Consider the following 24,423-nt stretch of genomic DNA (forward strand, 5'->3'; position numbering starts at 1 on the left):
AAAACTAAATTCATTCCACATCGAATTCTAGCAAAATAGTTATATTTTAGTTGGGAAAAAATATCTCTAATGAAATGGAGAATAGATCGGAAAAGAATAATATAAAATCATGATTAACATCTCAATCTTTAATAGAAATTTGATATGTGAGAGAGTTGATTGCTTACATTAGATAATTTTAACTTAATAATTAATTACAGCCATTTAATTATTTTTTTTCTTATTAAAATACACGATATTTATTTTCAGAGTACTTGATTTTTTATTTATAAAAACCAATTTATAAAAAATAGTAATAATAACTATTTTATAAAATTATTTAACTAATAATTTTTAACAGATAAAATAAAAAACTTTTAGCGGTATCATTTTATTTAAAATGAAATAATTTTTTACGGCGTTTTTATAAAAAACGCCACAAAAGATTAACAATAACGGCGTTTTTTATAAAAACGCCACAAAAAAATCATCTCAAAAAGGCGCTGTTTTATTCCCAAATTTTTCCCTTTGAAACCCCGAATTTTCCCCCCTAAAATTGATATCCTCAAACACCCCCAATCTCACCGCTCCATTTCTCTTTTCAATCAAGAAACTCTCCAGCAGCAGTCTTGATTTGGTTTCCAGTTAGACTCTAAGATAGAAGAGATGGCAGTGAACCAGACGGCGGCGTTGAAGGTGGGGTTGTGTCTATTGGCATTTCATGGAAGGACTGCAATACAATAGCCTTGATCTCGTAACTCCAAAGCCTTCCTATTTGCTACCAGTTTTGGTAGTTTCAAGAAGCTTATTTTTGGCTTTATTTCTCAAACGAAGTCATCAGTCTCACAAAGGAAGAAATTTCAACTTGTTTTTTACGTCTAAACAAAAAAAAAAACAATGCCTAACATCGTTTCAGAGGTAAGTTCAGATCTACATTTCTTCCATTTTTCTGTCTCTCTTTCTAGGGTTTTGTTTGTTTGTTTCTAAGGAAATGGAAGAAGCGGAAAAGAGCTTGGAAAAGCTTAATGAATCTGAGAAATTCTAGAAGTTCCATTGAATTCAGTTGACTGCGGTTAAATATACTATTTTCAGTTGAGGTTGCTGTTGTTTTGTTTTGCTCTTTCTTTCGCTGCAGAAATAGAACACGGGATTTAACTTTTAGTGATTGTTTGAAGTGATATTAATTCGGTGGATAATTAGTTTAAGCAGATCTTTACAATTAGCTTCTTAGTGTTGTCTTCATTGCTTGTTTTATTCATTTAAAAGAATTAAAACCGAAGAACAATATGTTGTGAATTAATTGGGTTCAAAATTAGGCGGTTGTTTTAGAATGCTGGATTTTTTTAACTATATTGATTTTGTTTGGTTTCTCTGATTAGCAATAGAGAGCGTAAGTTTGATTCCTTGTATGAGTTTGATGTGATTAGTAAAAAAAGAGCGAATTTTATTTTGATTATGAGTTTGGTTGTAACGCCCCAATTTTCGGGAATTCTGTGAATGTTGACAAAATTTCATTCTTTGATTTTGTCATTTGTGAGTGAAATTATGAAATAGGACCTATGTGAAAATGTTTGAAAATGCTATAGGCTAATTTGTAGTGGACAAATAAATAGTAGTGCAAAATAGGAGGATTTACATGTCAAACCTCCCATTTTACAAGAAGTGGCCGGCCATCATGTTGTTGAAGACAATATGTGCACTTGATATCCATAATTTATGGTACAAATTGATAAAAAATTGATAATGAGTTAGTTAAATGTTCCATGATGGGTATGATAAGCATTATGGGCATTTTTTTTATTGACATTATGGCATAGGTATGGCACAAATAATATAGGTTATTTTGTGTCATAAAATGTTGGGTAATAAAATAACAAAAGGATGAAAAGAACAAAGTTTTGTCCATCTTTGTTCATCATAGCCGAAAGTTAGAAAAGAGAAAGGAGAGGAGAAAGCTCTTGAGTATTCGGTCACTAGGAGGAGGAAAATTGAAGGTAAGTTCTTGGTGCATGAGTTCTTCTTGATTCTACCTTAACTCTTGAAGCATATTTTGGTTTTTAGTTGTGTTGTGAGCATTTAGTCATGAATTAAAATGAAGGAAATGGTTGTTGTTCCATGTTCTTTTGATGAAAAATGGGAGATAGGTGAAGTTGAGCCAAACAAATGAGCATGCATGTGCCTTAGATGCTAAAGGGAAAAATCGGCTAACATGTTGTGCTTTAAAATGATTAAATGGAGATTATACTTAAGTAAAATCATAGATATGTGATGATTGATTGGTGATATACATGTTTAAATAACATGCATGCAAGGTATGTGTGAAAGAGTGATTTGGTAATAAATCTGCTTGGGACTGCAGCAGTAACATGACTTTGGAAAATCACCATAAATTGTGGGAGATGAATTAGAAGCTGAATAAATTATGTAATTAAAGCTTATTGAGTCTAGTTTCAAATGAAATAAACAAGAAAATATTTTGAATTCTGTACAATGAGAAATTTTATTCGTAATGAAGAGTGGTCAGATTAGTCAAACAGTGAAACATGGGAAACTTTGAGAAAAATATGGTATTGATTGGATAAACTAAAAATTCTGACAATTTTATGGATAGAAGATATATGAGTCTATTTTCAGGGAAAATTAACGGCACTTGATTTGGAGTTTCGTACCTCCAGTTATATATGATTTAGTGACTGTTGCTCAGGAAGACAGCTTGCAGTGAAATTATGATTATGTGGTAAACACTGACAAAAATTTGTTAATGAGTTGCTTATTGATTTCTTATAAGCTTACTCTGATCTTTAGGTGTGGTTGGCCGAATATTGTAAGGGGTTAATACGTAGTTCGTATTTGAATAGTTAGATTAACGTGTTAGTAATCCAATTGTAGGCGGTTCGTGTGTGGATCTCGTCAGCATATCGTCGCAAACAGTGTGTAACTAACACCCTCTTATAGACTACATCGGCAAAAGCCGAAAAGCCGGTATTTTGAGATCTTGCGAGTGTGCTAATGCTCATGAGATTAATAGTTTGATGTATATGGTAAATTAAAGTGATAAGACCGCAGAGTGCGCGATTCCGTGCATTTCGATGTTTTTGGGCTTAATGGGCCAAAAACGGGATAATGGGCCAACGGGCCCAAGTTGGTAAGAAAACGCGGTAAGTGTTTCTGATCGTACGTAAATGGCTATGTTATGTATGAAAACCTTAAGAATAGTGAAATTACTTGAACACCCTTATGTATGCAAAATTACTGTTATACCCCTAGGGTTATTTTTTTCTGAAAAGCATGATGTTCTGTTTCTGTATACGTATGCCATGACATATTATTTCTGTTGCATGGGGACATGGGTTATATTATGGAGGAAGCGTCCTGGTGGCTATGCCACAAATATCTGATCTGGTGGCTCTGCCACATATATCTGTTCTAGTGGCTCTGCCACGATTATCTGATCTGGTGGCTCTGCCACATATATCTGTTCTGGTGGCTCTTCCACGATTATCTGTATCTGGTGACTCTGTCACATTATCTGTTCTGGCAGCCACGCTGCATATTTCTGTGGTGTGTAGCGGTTGGGCGGGTCGAGTAGCCTCCCCACATGGTGTAAGGCTGGTACGGGGGTGTTATGGATGAATCTGGGTTGGGTTTCTGCATAAACATGTAATATCTGTTCTGTTCTGTTATGGGCCTATGGGCTTCATTCTGAAATCTGTTCTGGGCTAAGGCCAACTTATTTTGTTTCTGTGGTTTGAGCTGATTTAGACTATGGTTGGGTTATTTTACACACTGAGTTTTCTCAAACTCACCCCTTATTTTTCATCCACGTAGGTAAACCCCAACCATAGTGGGCTTGGAGCTGTGAGCGAATCCGGAGTGGCCACACGTTCTGCAAATTCCTATTTTCTTCCGGTGAATTGGACATCTTTTCTTTTATTTTTATGATTTGGGGTTTAAGTTGTAATAAGGCCGCTTAATTATTTTTGATGGTTTTGATATGTTTTATTAAGATAGGTATTACTTATATTAACTGTTGGAATTGGATAGCTTTAGGGCGCTTTTTAAAAAAACAGTAATTGATTTCAAAATAACACAACAATAAGCAAAGCTTCCGCAATGAAGATATTTTCCAAAATTAATCACTTTTCCTAAAAAGGACTTAATCAAATCAGTTTCCTAGAAATATACATGACGTCAAGGTGTGGCAATGGCGGTGTGCATGTCTAGGATTGGATCCGAAGGGAGCTTGGTACTTAAGCAGTCCGATGGACTCACCTCCTCTTTTCCGATTTCCTACCTGGTGCACAGCTTCCATTCACTTTAACCTATACTGAAATTATCTTTTAAAACACTAAGTAAGTTTTTCTGGATCAACAATATAAAATGTTTTAAACGCTTCGATGTGGCATGTCAGATCTGGCCATAACGTCTGGGCCGGGTTTAGGGTGATACATTGGTGCACAGGCAGGACTGCAAACTAGAGCTGGCCAATGGTGGGATAGTATTCCCTTCCTTACATTAGCTGTGGTTATTATTTGCGGGGTTATTTACCCCATTTGCCTTTTGGTTGGATATGACTCCTTTTATGAAGTATGCTTCTTGCTAGAGGCTATTGTATTGCATTTGACTTAACTTTGCATCCTTTTTGCAAGTGCTAAAATTTCTCGTTAATTGATTCTTTTTGGTGTTAAAAGTTTCATGATTGATGAAATGGATACGCGAAATCTAATTTGGAAATTCTTCGATTGATAGAATACCTTTAATGGCTTTCTTTTCACAGCAATTTACTCTCATGTGGTATTTATTTAGTTATTTATTGTTTTATTTTATTGCAGTTTCTTATGGTCAAGTTTGCAAAAATGATTAGTGTAACTGTATCCAAGTTTTGGAGGCCGGATGTCACTCATGTGATTGCCTCTACAGATGAGAATGGTGCATGCACTAGGACACTTAAAGTTCTCGTGGCCATTTCAAACGGGAAGTGGGTTCTTAAATTAAATTGTGAGTTCGTTGTTCTTTTCCTGTTTTAGAAGGTAGAACTTGGTCTTTCTCTGTATATCTATTTTGTAATAGTCATATGAGCTCTTTTGAGTTTGGCAGCAACTAATTGAACTTGGATGGGGCATTTTCATCATTACATGATCAAAGTTATTTTTTGACTTGTACAATACCATTATAACAGCCATGAACTAGAATTACATGTGATATTAGTAACTTGTACCAGCCCTTAAGTCTTCGACTTTACTTAAAACAGGAATTACATGTGATCTTTGGCAATTTTGCCTAACAGAATTAAGCTAATTTTATGGTTCTATCTTTAATTAATGTAGGACTGAGCAATGCTTCCTTTACAGGTCAGTTTCCTATTTCTTTGTCATGGATGGATATATTTATTGGAATATGGGACTAAGTAACTTAATACAAAGAAATTTTACATTTGTTTTTCTATGCCTTTTAGATCACCTCTAATTTTATTATACAAAGAATTAGTAACTTAATACAAAGAATTTATGGAAGTTTTAGTTAGTGTTGGTTCTGCTCGTTTCAGGGATCTGTTTAAAAGAGCCAAGGTGATAATGCTATAAGTTTCTTATATTTGATTGCTAAGGCAGCATGTAGCTGTTAATTGTTGGGCATATGATAATAATTAGGGAATAGATAAAATGTTGCAGATGGTTGGGCCACCTATAAATCAGCTTGCTGTATTTTCTGTGTTATTTTTTTTATGTTATAAGTACAGATTCCTTTTATTTTATTTATAGATACTTGGTTGTGCTATGTACTTTGTGTAATTTGTTGAGAAATTCTTAGCTTTTGCAGGTAAATAAACCATCAGTTATATTCATTGATGAAATTGATGCTTTAGCAACTAGGTATGATAATCTTGTTGCTACTCCTATCCCTTCTTTTTTTAATGCAAGGATTTGTTGAAACCACACCATTTGTTGACATCTGAAGGCGAATGCTTTAGCAGATATAGTTTGCAACTAAGCATTAATATTTTGCATCTGATTTAAATCAAGTGATTGGAAATGGCAATATAGTTGCCTTGGTTATCTTTTATGGTATTTTATAAGACACTAATGGGCTACATTCGGTACCTTTTACAGGCCAATTATCATTGCAATTATGAGTAGGAAGATAACTATAAATGAATTTAGTGGAGAGGAGAAAACATAGCTGTTTTTAAGATCATATGTAAATGATTTTCTCTATTTCTTTCTATCTGATCAGACGTCAGGGGATTTTCAAGGAAACAATAGACCACCTGTATAATGCAGCCACTCAGGAGCGGGAAACTACTTTGAATCAGCTACTAATAGAGCTTGATGGGTTTGATACTGGCAAAGAATAAACTAAATCCTTACCAATAAACCAGATTAATTTACTTGTAAAAAATCTAACAAATCAAAAACTTAAATTTTTGGGGTGTTACAACTCTTCCCCCTTAAAAGAAATTTGGGTCTTGAAATTTACCTAATTCGAATAGATAAGGGTCTTACTGCCGAATTGAGTCCTTGGGTTCCCAAGTGGCTTCCTATATGCCATGATTCTACCATAGAACCTTAACCAATGGTATAGTCTTCCTCTTCAAGACTTTAACCTCACGATCTAGAATCTAAACCGACTCCTCTTGGAAAGTCAAATCTGGTCTTACCTCAATTTTCTCAACAGATACTACGCGAGATAGGTCAAACAGATATCTCCTCAACATAAAGATGTGGAACACATCATGAATACGCTCTAACTATGAAGGTAACTCTAACTGGTAGGTGACTGGCCCAATACGTTTCAGAATCTGATAAGGTACAATGAACCTAGGGCTCAACTTACCTTTACGCCCAAACTGAATAACCTTTTTCGACAGATATACCTTGAGGAAAACTTGATCTCCTACAACAAACTCAATATCTTTCCTCTTCAGATCAACATAACACTTCTGTCTATTAGAAACTACCTTAAGTCAATCCCGAATCAGCCTAACCTTATCCTCAATCTTAGAAACCAAATCAGGACCCATAACTCGCCACTCACCCAACTCAGTCCAACACAAAGAAGTGTGGCACTCGTAAGGTACCATCTGAATACTAGACTGGAAATTATTATTATAGGAAAACTGAGCTAGTGGTAGAAACTCCTCCCAACTACCACGGAAGTCGGTCACACAACTCCGTAGCATATTCTCCAAAATCTGAATCACCCACTCAAACTGCCCATCGGTCTAAGGATGAAACGCAGTATTGAAGTCCAAACGAGTACCTAAGGCTTTATGTAGTTTCTTCTAAAACTAAGAAATGAAGCAAGGGTCCCTATCAGAGATAATTGGAACTGGAACCCCATGCAATCTAACAATATCAGAACATACAATTTCGCTAGCTTCTGCAGAGAATAGTTAGTTCTGATCGGAAGAAAATGAGCAGACTTAGTCAATCAATCTATGATGAACGAAACTAAATCCTTCTTAATGGGTGTCAAAGGGAACCCACTAATTGTGTTCCATATTAATTCAGCCCATTTCACTAGAAGATTAATTTGATTCAAATTAGTATTGATTTGAGATCTTTCCAAATTAAAGCTCTAAATTAGATTGATATGACTCCCCAAATCGCTCCTCAATTCGTCCCTTAAGTTACTCCCTAAGCAATGCATATTCGGATTTGTTTCCTTAGAAACATCATCTCCTTCCTCACGAAGCCAAACACTGGTCTCTATATTGGCCCTTTTCTCTTGCGCTTTCAAAGATATACTCCACCCAAACTCCATAATATCTCCTATCCGATTCAATCTAACAGGGCAGAACCTATCATTGGGGCCCAAATAACCATATAAGAAACAGAACAAAGTGAGCCTTTCATACCGAAAATTCACATAAGTAAATTTCAATAACAAAAGCTGTAACACCCCTAACCCGTATCTTTCACCAGAATAGGGTTACAAAACATTATGAGGTTTACAGATCAAATAGACAGAAATTTCATACGTTTCATTACATATCAATATTCATAATAAAACCAATCAAAATCATATATATTGCCCTTTATATGAGCCTTCAAGGCTCGAAATACACATTAGAAACAAGTAGGGACTATATTGGAAACTCTGAGAATTTTTCTGAAAAGGTAAAAAAGAAATTTAAAGCTGTAGAGGTCACACGACCGTGTGACTCACACGGTTAAGAGACATGCCCGTGTCTTAGGCCGTGTGGGCATTCAAAATAAGGACACACGATCGTATTTCAGCCCATGTCCATACATATATAACTCTCTAACTTGGGTCACACGACCAAGTCACACACCCGTGTGCTAGGTCGTGTGAGCATACTGCCTTGCATTCTTAAGAAGATACAGGGAACACACGGCCGTGTCACTTGGTTATGTGTCACACACAGCTGAGACACACTCCCGTATCTCTATCCGTGTAGAAGAAAATAAGCTATTTTTCAAGCCATATTTCTCACCCAATTTGTCACCATCCTAGATTCAACATATTGCACATCAACAAGACATAACAAGACATTCAAAACAAGCTAAGATCAAGTCTTAAACAAGTATTATCACCCCATACAACCAATATGCCCTTAGGCACCTCAAATGACAACTTAAAAACATGTCAACCAAGTATCCAACTTACCTAATTAATTTACCCAACAAAGTTACCAAAGTTCACTACAATTCAAATACATAGATACATATATCACTCATACTAGCATCACAATTATACCTTATTCTCATACCAATATGTAAGTTGGTTATATAAACAAAATATTATTCATAATATTTACATAAGCCAAACTTTGACCAAGACCGCACAAAAGCCTATATATGCGATATAAATCGTATTGAACGTTTCAAAAACTACCGAAATAAGCTGGATAATGTGACTTGAGTACTGATCCAATCGTTCAACCTTCCGAAAATCTACAATGACATTAAACAATACAAATAAGCTTAATGAAGCTTAGTAAGTTCAACAAGTTAAACAAAAATATTACCGAACTAACTATAATAAGTCAAATAATAAAAATTATCCACGACAACTCCCTGTCATTCACAACTTCAATCGATAAATACATCCGTATTCAAATCAATACAAAAACAATTAATATATCTTTCAAATTCATTAAATAAATCACCTTTCTGATATTTTTCCAAATGAAGAATGACTTACGGATAATAGTACATTGTCGATAGAAGCTCATAAAAGCTGGTCTTCCCAAATATGCCAACAGAAGCTCATAAGAGCTGATCCACCTAATCATGCCAAACAAAAAGTAGAACATGAAAGTTCGCAACAAATTCTGAACCCGGTTTACTTAGGTAAAATGCCGATATCTCCTTCCAATACCATCTCTACTCCATACCCTCGTCATACACCAAATCACGAATGTACTCCAATCCCACGTTCAACTCAAACCGAATATCTAATTCAATATTATAGTTCAAACAATAAATTATTTCCGACAATAGAATATATATACATATAAAATACCAATCATCAATTTATACAAATGTTCAATTTTTAACCGTACGAACTTACTTGGACTGAATTGTAGTAATTGCAAAAGTTTAGGAACTATTCCACTATTTTTCCTTTTTCACAAGTATCTACGGGATCTTGATTTAAAATATAAAATTACTCATTTATTAGCATATATTTCATTTTCAATTTATTTTACAATTAATACCCTTTTATTTTTTCAAATGTATACAACTACCCCAAACTTTTTACAATTTTTACAATTTATTCCCTTAATTAGTAATCTATCAAATTAACTAATTTTCTCAATAAATAATCTATCCAAATATTCTAGGCCCTCATACAGCTCTTGATAAACCCAAAATTCACTATCAAACCCTAATATTTTAACATTTTCACAATTTGATCCTAAAAATTAATATTTAACAAAATCACTTTACAAAATCATCATACAACACAATCAAAGTCCCAAATCCATGTTATTCATAAAAAAAATTTAATATTTATTAATGGTAACTCCCAAAAATTTTAACAGAATAAAAAACAAAGGTACGAATTAGCTGGACCTAATTGCAACGATTTAAAAAACATAAAAATTACAAGAAACGGGTAAGAATTGAACTCACATGGAACAAAAAATGAAGAACCAACTTAAAGCTCTCTCTCTCCTATGGCGGTTTTGGCCGAAATTGAAGAAGAAATACATAGGAAGCTTTTTAAATTTCAATTTGTTTTATTTTAATTTCACGTAAATTACTATTTTTCCATTCAGTCATTTTATTTTATTATTTTACCTTAACATGCCGTCCCACCACTTTAATTTAGGTATATTTATTACTTAAGCCCTTCCTTATTTATTAATCAAGCCATTTAATCACTTAATTATTATAATTAGCAAGTTTTGCACATTTTTTAATTTAGTCATTTTTAATTAATTAATTATCGAAATGTTAAAATTTTTCAACGAAACTTTAATACAACCTTAATGGCACTCCGTAAGTATTTTTATAAATATTTACAGCTCTGTTTATAGAAACAAGGTCCTGTTACCTCACTTTCTAAAACCACTTGACCTAGGGTCTTACCACTCGATCCTAATAAATTATTATAAAACATAAATTACCAATTCAAAAATATTTTTAAAACCATATTTGACTCATAAATATTAAATAATAATATTTACGAACTTACTCGCCAGATTTAATGGCCTCGAAACCACTATTTTCGACACCATTGAAAAAATTGGGCTGTTATAGAAGCACAATTTTCTTCCTTCTCTTCAAAGTTTTTCTGACATCTAACTCTACTTGAATTCTGAGATGATTCTTTAACCCTCTATTTAACTGTTTCAAGTCGTATTCTAGAAATCTTCCAATAAAGTTCCCTAAATACTTAGCGACCGTCTCCAAGAAAAATATCCATCTCATGAAAGAATTTGAATAAATATCTACTCCCCCAAGATTCGATATTTGAATACCCTTTAGAGGATGCCACAGCTTTGTCATTGTATTCTTCTTTGCTGGAAAATGAACAATGCTCGCTGTCATAAAACACTCTACCAAACAGTACTCATACGTCGATCTTTATAAACCCGGATCGATCAGCAAAAGCAAACCTTCCTCTTCCCTATCCTCGATGTTAATCCTCACCATTTCCTTTTCCATAGTAAAAATCCACTTTCAAAACACCCAGTATAGATTCTTTTGAGAAAAAAAGAAACTTTAGACAAAGACAGAAATTAAAAGAACAAAACTTGTGCTACACAGAGGAGACCTACTTTTCATTAAGGTATTGTTTGATATGATGAAAAGCAGTCACTTTTATGAGAATTTAATTAGCTAGAAAGTAATTCCAATGTTTGGAATGTCAAATTTTATTTACTTTCCTTAGAATCTAATTTTCTATTGGGAGTTAATTTTTCATAAACATAGCAATTAATGTGGTTCCCATGATAAAAGATGGGAAAATTACTTTCCCATGTAAATTGGAAAGTTAAAAAAAATTAAGACAAAATTAACCTTATCTTAAATTGATTTAAGGTTTTAATCTATTAATAAACATAAAAAAAGCTATTGCCTCCTTCCTCCATATTACTTGATTTTCTCTATTACTTCAACGGATTCTTCGCAAGTAAGTTTTATTCACTGATTTTATTTTTTTTCTTAGCTACAAATTTGATTTAGCAATTGTTTTTATATGAAATACAATTTTTTTGGTAGAATATGGGTAGAATTGTTCCATTTAAGTTGTATAGGAATTGTGAGTTAGGTCACCTATAATTTTACATTCATATGCGTTAGCCTTTAGCTAAAGCAAAACATGATTTCAAGTTTTTATTTATTTATTCCAAAATAAGTTTTATATATCCACGACTTTATATATGCATTATTATATTTAGAAAATAAATGCAAGACAAATTTGAAACAATTTTACTTTAGATTAAAATTATAAATTAAAAAGGAATTAAAAAATTATCAATTGGATTTTATTATTAAATATTTAATCCAAATATTTGTTAAGAATAAATTTTATTATAAAAATTAAATACATGAATATTATCTTTTATTTAATAAGGGTGAATTTGTAAATTATCATTACATTCCTAAAAAAGTACTTAGTGATCCAAACTTGGTAATGTAACTTTTATGATATTTTAATCATAATGTATATCAAATATTGTAAAGTAACTTTCCCGATAATCTCATTCCAAAAAATCACATTTCATTGAAATTACAACATGAAAAAAAAAAACCCAAGCGCTACCTAAATGTAACAATATCATAAATAAGCATTTGGATTTCTTTATTTTTAATTAATATATTGTGGTACTTCTTTTTTTTTTTCTATCATTTACATAAAATCATTTGTATGCTTTTTTATTAAAAATTTAATGGTATGAAAACTAAAATTTTGACGTAAGTATGTTTATACTTTTTAAACAAATTATGATTATATTTTTATATTATTAATAAAACTCCTACTTAAGTTGGTGTTACGAATTAATCGGGTGCTGATTTGGTTAGGAAATTATTACTATACCCTTTTATTAAATGACTATTATTAATTAATTTGATGGTCTTTTTGTCTTTCCATACTTTTATATAGTTTTTAAATAAAAGAACTAAAAATTAACATGTCTAAATATTAATTTTGTGCTTAATGGAGTTATAAATAAATTCTTTACCGTTACACCAATAATAATTCTTAAGTAAACTTTTAAAAAATTAACTTCTAACAATGTTTTCTCTTACCAAACTTGTGTATCTATACTATTAATAAAATCATTGACTAAGTTGTCTCTATTATTAATAAAATTGTTGACTAATTTGGTGTCATAAGTCAACTGAACACCTACTCGGTTAGATAAATGATAAAAATAACCTTTAGTATTAAAAATAAGGTATACTACTAGAGGGTAATTTAATCTTTTTAATTTAAAAAAATTAAAAATATGCATATAGTGGAATTTAAACCCATATCAATAACATTGAATAACTTTAAATTTACTACCCAACCAAAGTTTTATTTCAATTTATTTTTACAATTTAATTTTATTATGCACACTTTATTATCTTCATTAATTATATATGTTAAAAATTAAACAAATTATAGTGCTTTTAGTATTGTTAATATGACGTATTTACGTGTTTAAAATTTTTTTACTTACAATTTAATCTATTTTTTTTATTTTATATCTTACATATTTCATGTGTTATTATGACTAATTAGTTTCAAACCATATATTTTGTTATTTATTGTACATTATTTTTAAACACACATCTGTATTCTAAATCTATAATTTCTACAAGCATATGTGTGTAATAGAGTTTTAAGTTAATAAATTTTTTTAAAATAAAATTTTAAATAATTGAATTGATTACTTTGATCTTAAATATACAATTTATTTGTCATGATTGACACATTGTAAGTATTGATTTATTTAGTTGTAATTTATGGATTGACTTCTTAGCTTAATGTAAGGAGTGATTGATATCAAATCAATTAAAATTATGTTTGACATCATATGTCTTATATAGAACTTAATTCGCATTCCATAAAATTAATAATTATGACAGAAATTTCAAGGAAAAAGCATAATTTCAGGCTGAAAACTTTATTTACCACTTTTGCATGATTATAAATTGGCACCTGCAATAAATATCTGTCTTGATTGGGTAACCTCCTATGTTAATGATTTACAATTGCAAGGAGCAAGAAAGGTGGTAATTATAGGAGTTGAAGTGATTATGGGCCAAAGTTCTGCTACAAATGAAGATGATCATCATGTCATGTATTCCATTTATAATGAAATGTGACCTTCCATGTTATAGGAAACTCAAAGATTTGAAGGGGATTCAAGCGGCACATATCCTAACAATAATTCCTTTCACCCCAGACACCACCTTGTAATCAACTCTTGATTGCTAAAATTTTATTATCTTAATTAGTTAAAGGGTTTTACGATTTCTATAATAATATGATTAAATCATTATTTGAGGATTGAATTTGATAAATTTTCTCATATTGAAGTTTGAATTTTTTTTTGTTCAAATTAAGTCTTAAACTTGACAATTATTTCTATATTAAAACTTGGACTTGACAACTTTTCTCATATTGAGGCCTGAACTTGGTCTAAGCTACGCCCTAAACTTAATAATTATTTCTACATTAAAGCTTGAACTTTCAAGCTTCAACTTTAGGATTCCAACCAAAAAAAAAAATAAAAATAAATTCCTTTTAGTATTTTCGTATTTAGTTCAAGTACTTATGTATTCTAAAATTACATGATATGCCCTCTTGATTGTTTGAAAATTTGATTGATTGCATTTACTGTGGGTATAATTTAACTCGGGCCCTTCCGTTCCTTAACATATTTTAAAAACTTCCTCATTTTTAAATGACCTTATTAGTCCACCTACTTTTTTTAGATTTATAATTAAATTCATTTATATCAATAAGTAAATTATATAAATTCTTCCAAAACTAATTTAAATACTTAATTTAAAAATTTGTTATTTTTTTTCCAATTTAAAATCTTATTTTAATACTTTAAATAAAAGTAAATAAAATGGTTCATAGCTTAATTACTTTTTTTTCCTCAACATATATCATTCTACGATGTTCTTACAGAATACTATTATAAACATAATTTTTAATATTATGTAATACATACGATTTTAAATAATTCAATTTTAGATATTTCTATTTACTACCAAAATGATGCCCTAACTTACAATTTCCCTTTCCAACTCATTTATTTTTTCACCTTTTTTAATTCTTAAATTTGTGTTTTTTTTTGTCAACTCACTTTAAAGTAAATTAAAAAATTAATATTTTTTTTAACTTTATTGATATGGCATACATATGCATTTAATTATTTTTTTAAAATTTATTTTTAAAAAATAAAAATCATTAAAATTATTTAAAAAAAAGTATACAAATTATAAAAAATATTTTTTATTATTTTAAAAATTAATTAAATGATGAAGTGTCATCCACGTGGCAATTTAAGTATATGCCACATCATTATAGTTAAAAAATGTTATTTTTAGGTGAATTGGCAAAAAATACAAGTTTAAAGATTAAAAAAAAGGTAAAATTTAAATGGAGGACTAAAATGATTTTTTTTATTAAGTTGGAGGACAAAAAATTCATTATGCCAAACAAACTAGCCAAATGCAACAAAAGCAAATGAATTTCGTCGCTGTATCGCACAATAGAAGAGGTACCCAAACGGGATAAGAGCCGGGTCAAAACTCGACCCGACATGTACCCATCCGTACATTAAAAAAAACTGCGGAAAAAAACCATAGCAGCCTTTGTACGCTGATTTTGTTTTATATTCCCATAAAAAACAAACAACCTTTTCATTCTCTTTAGTGAAAAAAAACCCCCCAATTTTCTCTGCTTTGAGAGAGTGACGCTTCTTCTTCTTCTTCCTCTTCTCCTTCTCCTCCTCTTTTCCTTCCGTTTTCTACTCTTTGTCCGTACGTTTCACTGTTCTTTTTAACAATGTCTCAACGTTAGTTTTAACTGTGATGATGTTTTATCGAAGGTCATGTTTTTGTAATGATGGGGGTAAGGGAAACTTCAAACATGTTCTTCTAAACCTACAACGTTTTTCTTTTCGGACTTGCATTTTCTTGGTAACCAAACAGATGAAAGAAAATCTGCTCATTTTGGGTGTTCAATGTTATGTTCTAGTTGTATTAGCAATGTGATTTAGTTAAAATAAACATAAATATTGTTTTTTCTCTACTCTTTTTTATTCGAGATTAATTTACTTATTTGTTAAGAACTTATTCGAGATGAATTTACTTGGTTGTTAAGAACACATAAGCAACGATGACCTTTTAGGTTTTCTTTTTTGGGGGAATGTTATTTTGTGATGTCAAAATTGACTATATAACTTGTTTAAATGTTATTGAGGTGAGGGTTTTGGTATCTTGTACAACAAGAAATCGATCATCAATGACATGAACAAATTTTCTTTTGCTCGGCTTTGTTTGGTAGCAAGAATAGAAAGTGGAAAGATAAAAACTTTCAGTCCATGTTCTTATATAAAAGCTTTAACTATTTTAGATTTTTTTTTTAAATTATCTTTCTTACCAAACTAGTCTAAGCAGTCGTCAATGAGTGGATTGAAAGAAGGAATTATTTTTGCTCATAAGGAAACTCAAACGAAACTGGATATTTTAATAACATATTTTAGACATGTTTAAACATTTCATCTTTGTTCTTTAAATTCCACTGTTTGATTGAGATGTGCCATCTGGTTATTTCAGGTGCCTTTCTCATGTAATATTTTCCATGTTAATGTTTCCTTATCTTTTTCTTACTTATATATTATATACTTTATTTATGTGTGCGTGTGTGCGTGCGTACCCGCGTGCACAGGTATGTTCATCAGTTTTATATGTGTACTGGATTGCCTTTTCCACTTTGTGTCATTGATTGGACTTCACTAATTGCAATAACCTTCTAGTCTTAGCAAGTAGCTTTTCATTTTGTTTAGTTAATCTTGCAACTTCCACTGCTGCAGGCTATAACACAATAGGAGATATTTGAAGGAGGAGAAGGAAACGGGTGATTGCTGAGTCGAAAAATCAAGATATTTCTTTTAATCATTTATGATGTCTGTAAGGGAAAGAGCTCGCAAGGCCTTTCATGCTACAAGAGCTTTAGGTCTTCCTGATCAAGAGGTTACACCAGTGCTGGAACACCTCCTGAAATTGTTTAATAACAACTGGGATCTAATTGAGTCAGAAGACTATCGAGCACTTATCGATGCATATTTTGAGCTCAAGGAAAATAAAGTATTTTTCATGTTGTTTCCTTTTTCTTAGTGCAGTGATTTATTTCATATCTTATCTATTTATACATTTTGGGGACATATTATTACATTTCCTGTATGTTAGTCAAGGAGTGACCTGATGGATGACAATGTTCGGTTTCTAATCCCTTGATCTTTTTCTACAGGGAGAAGATGATCGGAAAAATGTTGTTGGGGATTATGGTGAGTCTAGCAGATTGCCTAAACGGTTGTGCTTGCAAGATCCAGAGGATCAGGCTTCACCTACAAAGGGTAGTGCAAGGCAAATTTTATCTCCTGAAGAGCTCGGAAAGCCTAGTGTAAACCTTCAACAGGGAGCTACCTTTTTGAATAAGAAAGATTCGAGTTCTTCTGGTTGTTCGAATTCATGTAAAAAGCCTCAACAGCAACCTGTTACTTGCGAGAAAAACAGGCCCTTGCATATTATAAACGACATAACTAAGGGCACGGAAAATGTGAAAATTTCTTTGGTAGGTGAAATTGGCAATCAGGAACTGCCAAAGTTTACATACATGCGAGACAACATAATATATCAAGATGCTTATGTGCATATCTCTTTGGCTCGGGTTGCTGATGAGGATTGCTGTTCGGGTTGTTCAGGAGACTGTCTTTCAGTATCGATACCTTGTGCCTGTGCTCATGAAACTGGTGGCGAGTTTGCTTACACAACAGATGGTCAACTAAGAGATAAATTTCTTAAAGCCTGTATATCTATGAAACAGGATCCCGAGGGGCACGACTCCGTTTACTGTCAGGATTGTCCATTAGAGAGGTTGAAAAATGAGTATAAGCCTGAAAAATGCAAGGGCCACCTGGTCAGGAAATTCATTAAAGAATGCTGGAGAAAATGTGGATGTAACATGCAGTGCGGGAATCGAGTTGTACAGAGAGGTATTACATGCAAATTGCAGGTAAAACTCTGCCGGCTCCTGTTGTAGTTTGATAAGCAATAATTTGCTTCTTCACTAATGGAAATGTTTTTAGCGTACTCATTTGCCATTTCTGTTTCATATGTAGAAATGCAACTTTGCAAAATGACTTAATTAAGCTTTTAGCGTTTGCCCTTCATATACACCATTAATGTCTTAAATTGGCCTTAACTTATGGTGCATTACTGTTGCTACTGAAAAGTTAATCCTTGATTTGCACTTTAGGTGTTCTGGACTCGAGAAGGGAAAGGTTGGGGTGTTAAGACACTCCAGGACTTGCCAAAAGGAACCTTTGTTTGTGAATATGTTGGGGAGATCTTGACCAATACCGAGTTATTCGAGCGGAATCTGAAAGGTAGTGGCAATGAGAAACACACATATCCTGTAACACTGGATGCAGACTGGGGCTCAGAGAGAGTTTTAAAGGATGAGGAGGCACTTTGCCTGGATGCAACTTTCTGCGGAAACGTTGCCAGGTTTATTAACCATAGGTAATTTTCTTGAGCTCAAATAAATATACATTTTTAAGCATCATATGCCAATTGGCCTCATTTCATTTCCTCTCGTACTGTAAGAAGAAAGAACGTGATAAAAAATGAGAAAAGAAACGCGTTAACTAATCTTGTAAGTATGACCATGGCATTCATCGTTCAGATTTGTTACATTATTAATTGATTTGCAACCATTTGAAGGAGTTTTACTGTGTTCATATGCATAATGTTTAGCAATAGCCTTGTAGGTTGCTATTGTGAGAAACATTGCCTAAGGACCTTCAAAAAATGTTTTCTTTATTAGATAGTCGGTGCTGGGACATTATTACTTGATGTTCTCTATTCACTCCCGCTGCTCCTCAAACATGGGCAAACATGGGACATGAGGTTTCGAGTACTCTGAATCATCAAGCCAGACTGAGAGCCAGTGAAAATGACACACTATTTCTGCTTTCATTCTGAAACACCATCACTTAATATTACAGATGCTAGTACTTAAAACTTTCAAACATTTGCTGAATGTGCTATGGGGTTCCTTTCAACTGTGTGATAAATCTCTGCTAACAGTTACCATGATGTTTATTATTAACATTTCAGATGCTTTGATGCAAACTTGATTGACATTCCAGTTGAAGTGGAGACTCCTGATCGCCATTATTATCATGTATGAATTGGACCGGTAATAAATTTTCGAGTTTGCTTGAGGCTAGAATCAAAGCATCGGATTGGTGTTTGCCTGCATTTACTGAAATGCATTTGAAGTGCTAAGTTATTTATATATTTACTTTGTGTTTCTATGAACAGCTTGCCCTTTTTACTACTAGAGATGTGAGAGCTTCAGAAGAGTTAACATGGGTAAGCTGGTCTACAAATGTTTATTACGATTATTACGATGTTATTTGCTGAAGTTAAAACTCTAGGTTAGCTCAGACACTTGATTACTTTTCTCAAGGTATTCGTGTTTGAGATATATTTAAACATGGGTATGAGATTGAACTTTCAAAGGCCTTTTAGATGCATTAAAGCGTAAGCAATTGTTACTAAAAACTTCATTTTTCTTAATATGCCGTGTCCGTCTGACGCATATATGGACATGGGTATATTGGGATATGATTCTCTAGGACCCATATATAATATATACAAATATTTGGTACCTAGACTCGAATTTGAGCAACATAACTGAATATGTTTATTTCCATTCTATTAAACATTGACATAAATGCAGGACTATGGGATAGACTTCAATGATGATGAGCACCCAATTAAGGCATTCAAATGCTGCTGCAGAAGTGCATTTTGTCGAGATGTGAAACGATAAGGTTTGTCTGGTATTTTCCAACCATCAAACTCATGGACTTTACCCTACATTTTACTGAAGAATCTCTGTTTCTTTAATAGCAAGTAACTTCGTACAAGCTATTGGTTTGTTTTAGGGTTCCAATGATACAGTATGTTAAGCCTTAGATACCTCAATTTCTCCTCATCTTTCCTGGTACTGACATTTTCCCATTCCATTTTGAAATCGATACACCAATGGATAAAATATTTGTAATTTTTCAAATATCCGAATCGGCTCAATTTATATATTATCTAACTATGATTATGTTTGGTTGAATAGTAAGAAGTTCAATGCTTTTTAAGGTTTTGGGATGGAGTGTGTTGGAGTTTTGAGAAGTTGAGAGAATAAAAATAAGAAAAAATACTTATAAGATTTTATAAGTTGCTATCAAATTCTCTTCATCTTTCATTTCACATAAATTACAATGTATATAGGTGTAGTGGTTACAAATAATCAACAAATACCACTAAGTCACCTTGAAAATGTAAAGTTAAAACTTACACACAAACTGACTAGATAAATTAATACCTAAAAAATATCAAATCAAAACTAATTTTGCTTGATTTGACAAGTAAACTCAAACAAGCAGAGCTTTGATATGCTCACACTTGCATCTCAATTGGGGGTTTACCAAAAATGTAACTGCTCACACTTTGATATGCTTGCAACTTGAATTGAGCTCATAGCTTTGATGAGCTTGTATCTTTAGGTGAGCTCACAAGTGTAGAGCTTGTAAGCTTGTTTAAGCTCGTAACTTTAAGGGTGTGTTCTCCATTACTTTTAGGATGAACTTTTTTCTAAAAAAAAGTATTTTTCTCTTAAAAGCAATGAACACATATCATTGGGGCAACTTTTTTAGCTTTTGGGATGAGCTTTTTTAGAAATGAAAAAGCAGTAAATTTTAGCTTTTTCAGTCAAAAAGCACTTTTGGCTGTTATTTTACCTTTTTAACCTTACTTTTTGACTTAAAATGTGTTTGGTGCTATTATTTTGTATTCTCTTTCTTGGTTATTTAATATGATTTTTACAAATGTGTTAAAAGCATTAATTAAAAATAAAAAATATTTTTTAAAATAATATAATTGTGTCAATATCTAATTAAAAATATTTAATTATTATATTCAAATATTTAAATATAGTTTATATATTCTAATTAAATTTAATAAATAATTAATATTAATTACTTAGAAATATTTAAAATTAATATTATATATTAAAATATTAACAATAAGTTATAATAAATTTTTTTATATTTTTACTAAAATATCATAATATTAACTAATTTGAACATTATTTAAATACATATTTGTTACTTTATAATATCATGTCTAAAATGGACATTTTAATTTTCAAAAGCACTTTTTGAGAGTAATATCAAACACTTAAATTTTTCTAAAGCACTTCTCAAAAGTACTTCTCAAAAGCACTTTTCCACAGTATTTTTCAAAAGCACTTTTCAAAAGCAATGAAGAACTGGCCCTAAGTGAGCTTGTGGCTTTGTAGGTTGAGCTTGCCATTGCATGAATGGCCACTTTACAACACTCCTCCTTAGCCATAATACTGTGAACTCCAGTATCATGTCTTAGCCTTTCAAACCTCAACGTTCCAAGAGGTTTTGTGAGAATATCAACAAGTTGAACATCTGAACTGCTATGAACCAGCTTCACTTCATTTGATTGCTTGACCTCTCTAATAAAGTGATCTTTTATCTTGAAGTGTTTTGTCTTGCCATAGAAGACAAGGTTCTTTGCAATTGCAATAGCAGTAGTAGATTAATTGTTACAATATACTTCTGTTCCTTCCACTTGCTTAAGATTTAAATCAGATACCAACTTTCTTAGCCAAAATGCTTGACTTGCTATTGCAGATACTGCGATCTACTCAGATTCAGCGATTGATTGTGCAACAATTTCTTGCTTCTTTGAGCTCCAACTAAATACACTTGATCCCAAAGTGAACGTACCCTTAAGTGCTCTTTATATCTTCAACAGAATCAAGCCAATCACTATTTGTGAAACTAATCAACTTCAGCTCCTTTTTTTCACATATTCAACTTCATAACTCAGGGTTCTTTTGACATACTTGAGAACTCTCTTTGCAGCTTTAAAATGGATCACATTACAACAATACTTAAATCTCGAAAGCAAACTAACAACAAATATAATATATGGCCTAGATGTTGTCAAATAAAGCAAATATCCTATAAGGCGCTTATAATTACTTTCATAAACTCTTTCATACTCACCATGGTTTAAGAGTTTTTCACCTTGGGTAATGGGTGTCTTTGTTGGTTTGTAATTTTTCATACAAAATCTTGTCAAAAGCTTTAAGGAAAAGCTTTTTTGATTGATAAATATACCTTGATTCGATTGAATTACTTCTAAACAAGAAAATAAGTCATGTCTCTAAGATCAGACATTTCAAATTTAGCTTGCATATGTTTTTAAAACTTAGTTAACAGGTTTCCAGTACTGCCAGTTACTTGCAGGTCGTCAACATACAAGGACACTATCAATGATGTTCCTTTAAAATCCCAAGCTCGTTAGGTGTTTGGAAACTCTCTCATACCAAACTTGCAGAGCTTGTTTCAAGTCATACAAGGTTTTCTTCAACTTGTATATCATATGCTCTTCGCCATCAGCTAAAAACCCTTATGGTTGTTTAACATAAACTTCTTCCTTCAAAATACTATTAAGGAATGCAAACTTTACATTGAGCTGATGTATCTTCCATCCTTTATGAGTTGTCATAGTCAAGAGCAACCTGATGATGTTTAATCTAGTTACTGGTACAAAGGTTTTAGCATAGTTAATACCATACTATTGACTAAATTATTTGGCAATTAGCCTGGCTTTGAGTCTGTTTATTAAACCATCAACATTTAACTTGGTTCTGTAGATCCACTTTAAACTAGTAACCTTCTTGCAAATTGGTCTGTTAACCAACTCCCAAGTTCCACTCTTCTTGATCATGGCTATCTCAGCTTTTATAGCTTTTGTCTAGCCATTTTATTTTGTTTCCTCTTCATATCTTGCAAGCTCTAATACGAAAACATTATATCTCTCATATACTTCAAATATAAGCTTGGTGCCTTTGATTGGTAAGTCATCAAAATAATCAAAATCTTGGTTTTGAACTTCATCAGTTCGTACATTCAACTTAATTTGACTTTGATCAATCATTTTTGCTTCCGTAGCTTCCTAGTTTCATAAGGCTTCCTCACTGAATTTAATATCTCTGCTTTGAAACACTTTATTGGTGAAGAAGTCAAAAATCCTGTATCCTTTCTTACAGTTGTTGTAGCTAACAAAAATACTTGATTTTGCTCTTCTTTCCAGATTGTTTTTTTAACAGTAGGAATAAGTACGTAGTACAAGTAACCAAAGATTTTCAAATGTACATTGATGGCTTGCATTTGAACCCTTATTCAAAAGGTGTCTTAAAAAAATACACATAATAATATCTAGTGTAATCATCAATAAGTAAAATGAAGTAGTTGTTGTTGCTAAGTGAAGTAGTCTTCATTGGTCCACATACATCAGTGTAAACTAGATGTAGTTTTTCAGTAACTCGCCATGCCTTGTTGACAGTAAATGGAAGTCTTTCTTACAACCCAAATTGACATAGATTGCACACTACAGTTCACTCATTAACTTCACACATGTTCTCATCCAAGCCATGCTTATACAACATATTAAGCGAAATGTAATTGACATGCCCCTGTCTCTTGTGCCACAAGTCAATATCATCATTTGAACTAGAGTAAGCTTTAAAGGTAACTGAATTCCACTTTAGAACAAAGATCTTGTCACTCATTTTAACTAACATAAGCTCATGACTAGTTAAATTAGATATAACACATTTATTTTTTCAAAAATAATAAAATTATTCTTCTCAACAAATTGACCAACACTAAGCAAGTTCTGATTTATATCGCGTAGAGAAAGAACATAAGTAATAACTTTTGTACTTGCAGGAGTGCTAATCTAAACATCTCTCTTTCTCTTGATTTTAATAATTTGTCCATTTCCAACTCTAATTCTCGAATTGAAGGATTTGTAAATCTTTTTAAACATGCTGTAAATCTTCTTAAACATGCTTTCATCTAAAATTATATGGCTTGTACAACCACTATCAATCATTCAATTTTTCTTGTCTTGGTTGTTAATTACAAAGCATGATGTAGTGAATGCGAGCTCCTTTTAAGCTTGATTTTCATTAGCAATCTCAGTCTGATTAGACTGCTATTGTTGTTGCACTTTGTTTTTACAAATTTTAAATTTATGACCAAATTGTTTACAATTTTTACACTATACAATAGGTTTGGTTCAGTAAGACTTGTTGATACGGGGTTGCGCGTGGACCAAGATCGAGTTGTCAAGTCACGAGAAACTCCTACGAAAACCCTAAACAATTAGATCTGAAACGAAACAGAAAATTAAAAGATTAGATTTTTGAATTTTCAGATCTGAAATAAAATCCCCAAATCAGCAAAGAATCAAATTGAGAATAGAAATAAGTGTTAGGGTTCTTGAAACCCTCAAGGAGATTGTGATTCTGCCCAATTGAACACTAAGATAGTTTTTCCCAAATTTCGACAATCTAATTTCACCCAAAAAGAGTATGGAAAAACCCTAGAAATTGGGGATTTTTGGGCTGATTCCTTAAGATAGAAAAAGGCTGAAAACACAATAAGAACAGAAAATAGATTAGATAATGATTCAGCACAAGTAGAAATAAAGAAAGAATTGATAGTAAGAAATTAAAAGATAAGTCCTAAGAAGCCTTGAAATCTCGAAAGATCTCACAACTCCCTTCAAACGGCTCTAATCTCCCCTCCAAAGAATATCAATGGCAAGAAGAAGGTTGAAGATGGCT

General features: G+C 32.1%; 2 protein-coding genes across 3 annotated transcripts; both read left to right on the forward strand.

Annotated features, from left to right (window-relative positions):
* Nucleotides 1–535: 535 nt before the first annotated feature.
* On the forward strand, nt 536–6,001 carry LOC107894881 (BRCA1-associated RING domain protein 1-like). Of its 2 annotated transcripts, XM_041085101.1 has the most exons (4): nt 536–897; nt 3,808–3,888; nt 4,812–4,977; nt 5,797–6,001. In XM_041085101.1, exons 1-4 carry the CDS (start codon nt 877–879, stop codon nt 5,802–5,804), a joined length of 276 nt encoding a protein of 91 aa, XP_040941035.1. In that variant the 5' UTR covers nt 536–876; the 3' UTR covers nt 5,805–6,001. The 2 variants fall into 2 exon arrangements, with proteins under 2 accessions (XP_040941035.1, XP_040941034.1); XM_041085100.1 differs by lacking the exon at nt 5,797–6,001 and having other exon boundaries at nt 4,812–5,110.
* A 9,349-nt stretch (nt 6,002–15,350) lies between these two features.
* LOC107894555 (histone-lysine N-methyltransferase SUVR4) lies at nt 15,351–19,784 on the forward strand. The gene is made up of 7 exons (XM_041085102.1): nt 15,351–15,531; nt 16,496–16,769; nt 16,933–17,697; nt 17,941–18,206; nt 18,804–18,870; nt 19,011–19,061; nt 19,432–19,784. The coding sequence occupies exons 2-7, from the start codon at nt 16,584–16,586 to the stop codon at nt 19,522–19,524; spliced, it is 1,428 nt and encodes a 475-aa protein (XP_040941036.1). The 5' UTR covers nt 15,351–15,531; nt 16,496–16,583; the 3' UTR covers nt 19,525–19,784.
* Nucleotides 19,785–24,423: the final 4,639 nt, after the last annotated feature.

This window comes from Gossypium hirsutum, chromosome A13 (genome assembly GCF_007990345.1).
Source record: "Gossypium hirsutum isolate 1008001.06 chromosome A13, Gossypium_hirsutum_v2.1, whole genome shotgun sequence".
Taxonomy (NCBI): domain Eukaryota; kingdom Viridiplantae; phylum Streptophyta; class Magnoliopsida; order Malvales; family Malvaceae; genus Gossypium; species Gossypium hirsutum.

Coding starts and splice junctions, on each gene's coding strand:
- LOC107894881 (XM_041085100.1), top strand. CDS start 877: ATGCCTAACATCGTTTCAGAG. Junction 898..3,807: donor TGCCTAACATCGTTTCAGAG/GTAAGTTCAGAT, acceptor TCATCCACGTAG/GTAAACCCCAACCATAGTGG. Junction 3,889..4,811: donor CAAATTCCTATTTTCTTCCG/GTGAATTGGACA, acceptor ATTTTATTGCAG/TTTCTTATGGTCAAGTTTGC.
- LOC107894555 (XM_041085102.1), top strand. CDS start 16,584: ATGATGTCTGTAAGGGAAAGAGCTCGCAAGGCCTTTCATGCTACAAGA. Junction 16,770..16,932: donor TTGAGCTCAAGGAAAATAAA/GTATTTTTCATG, acceptor CTTTTTCTACAG/GGAGAAGATGATCGGAAAAA. Junction 17,698..17,940: donor GTATTACATGCAAATTGCAG/GTAAAACTCTGC, acceptor TTTGCACTTTAG/GTGTTCTGGACTCGAGAAGG.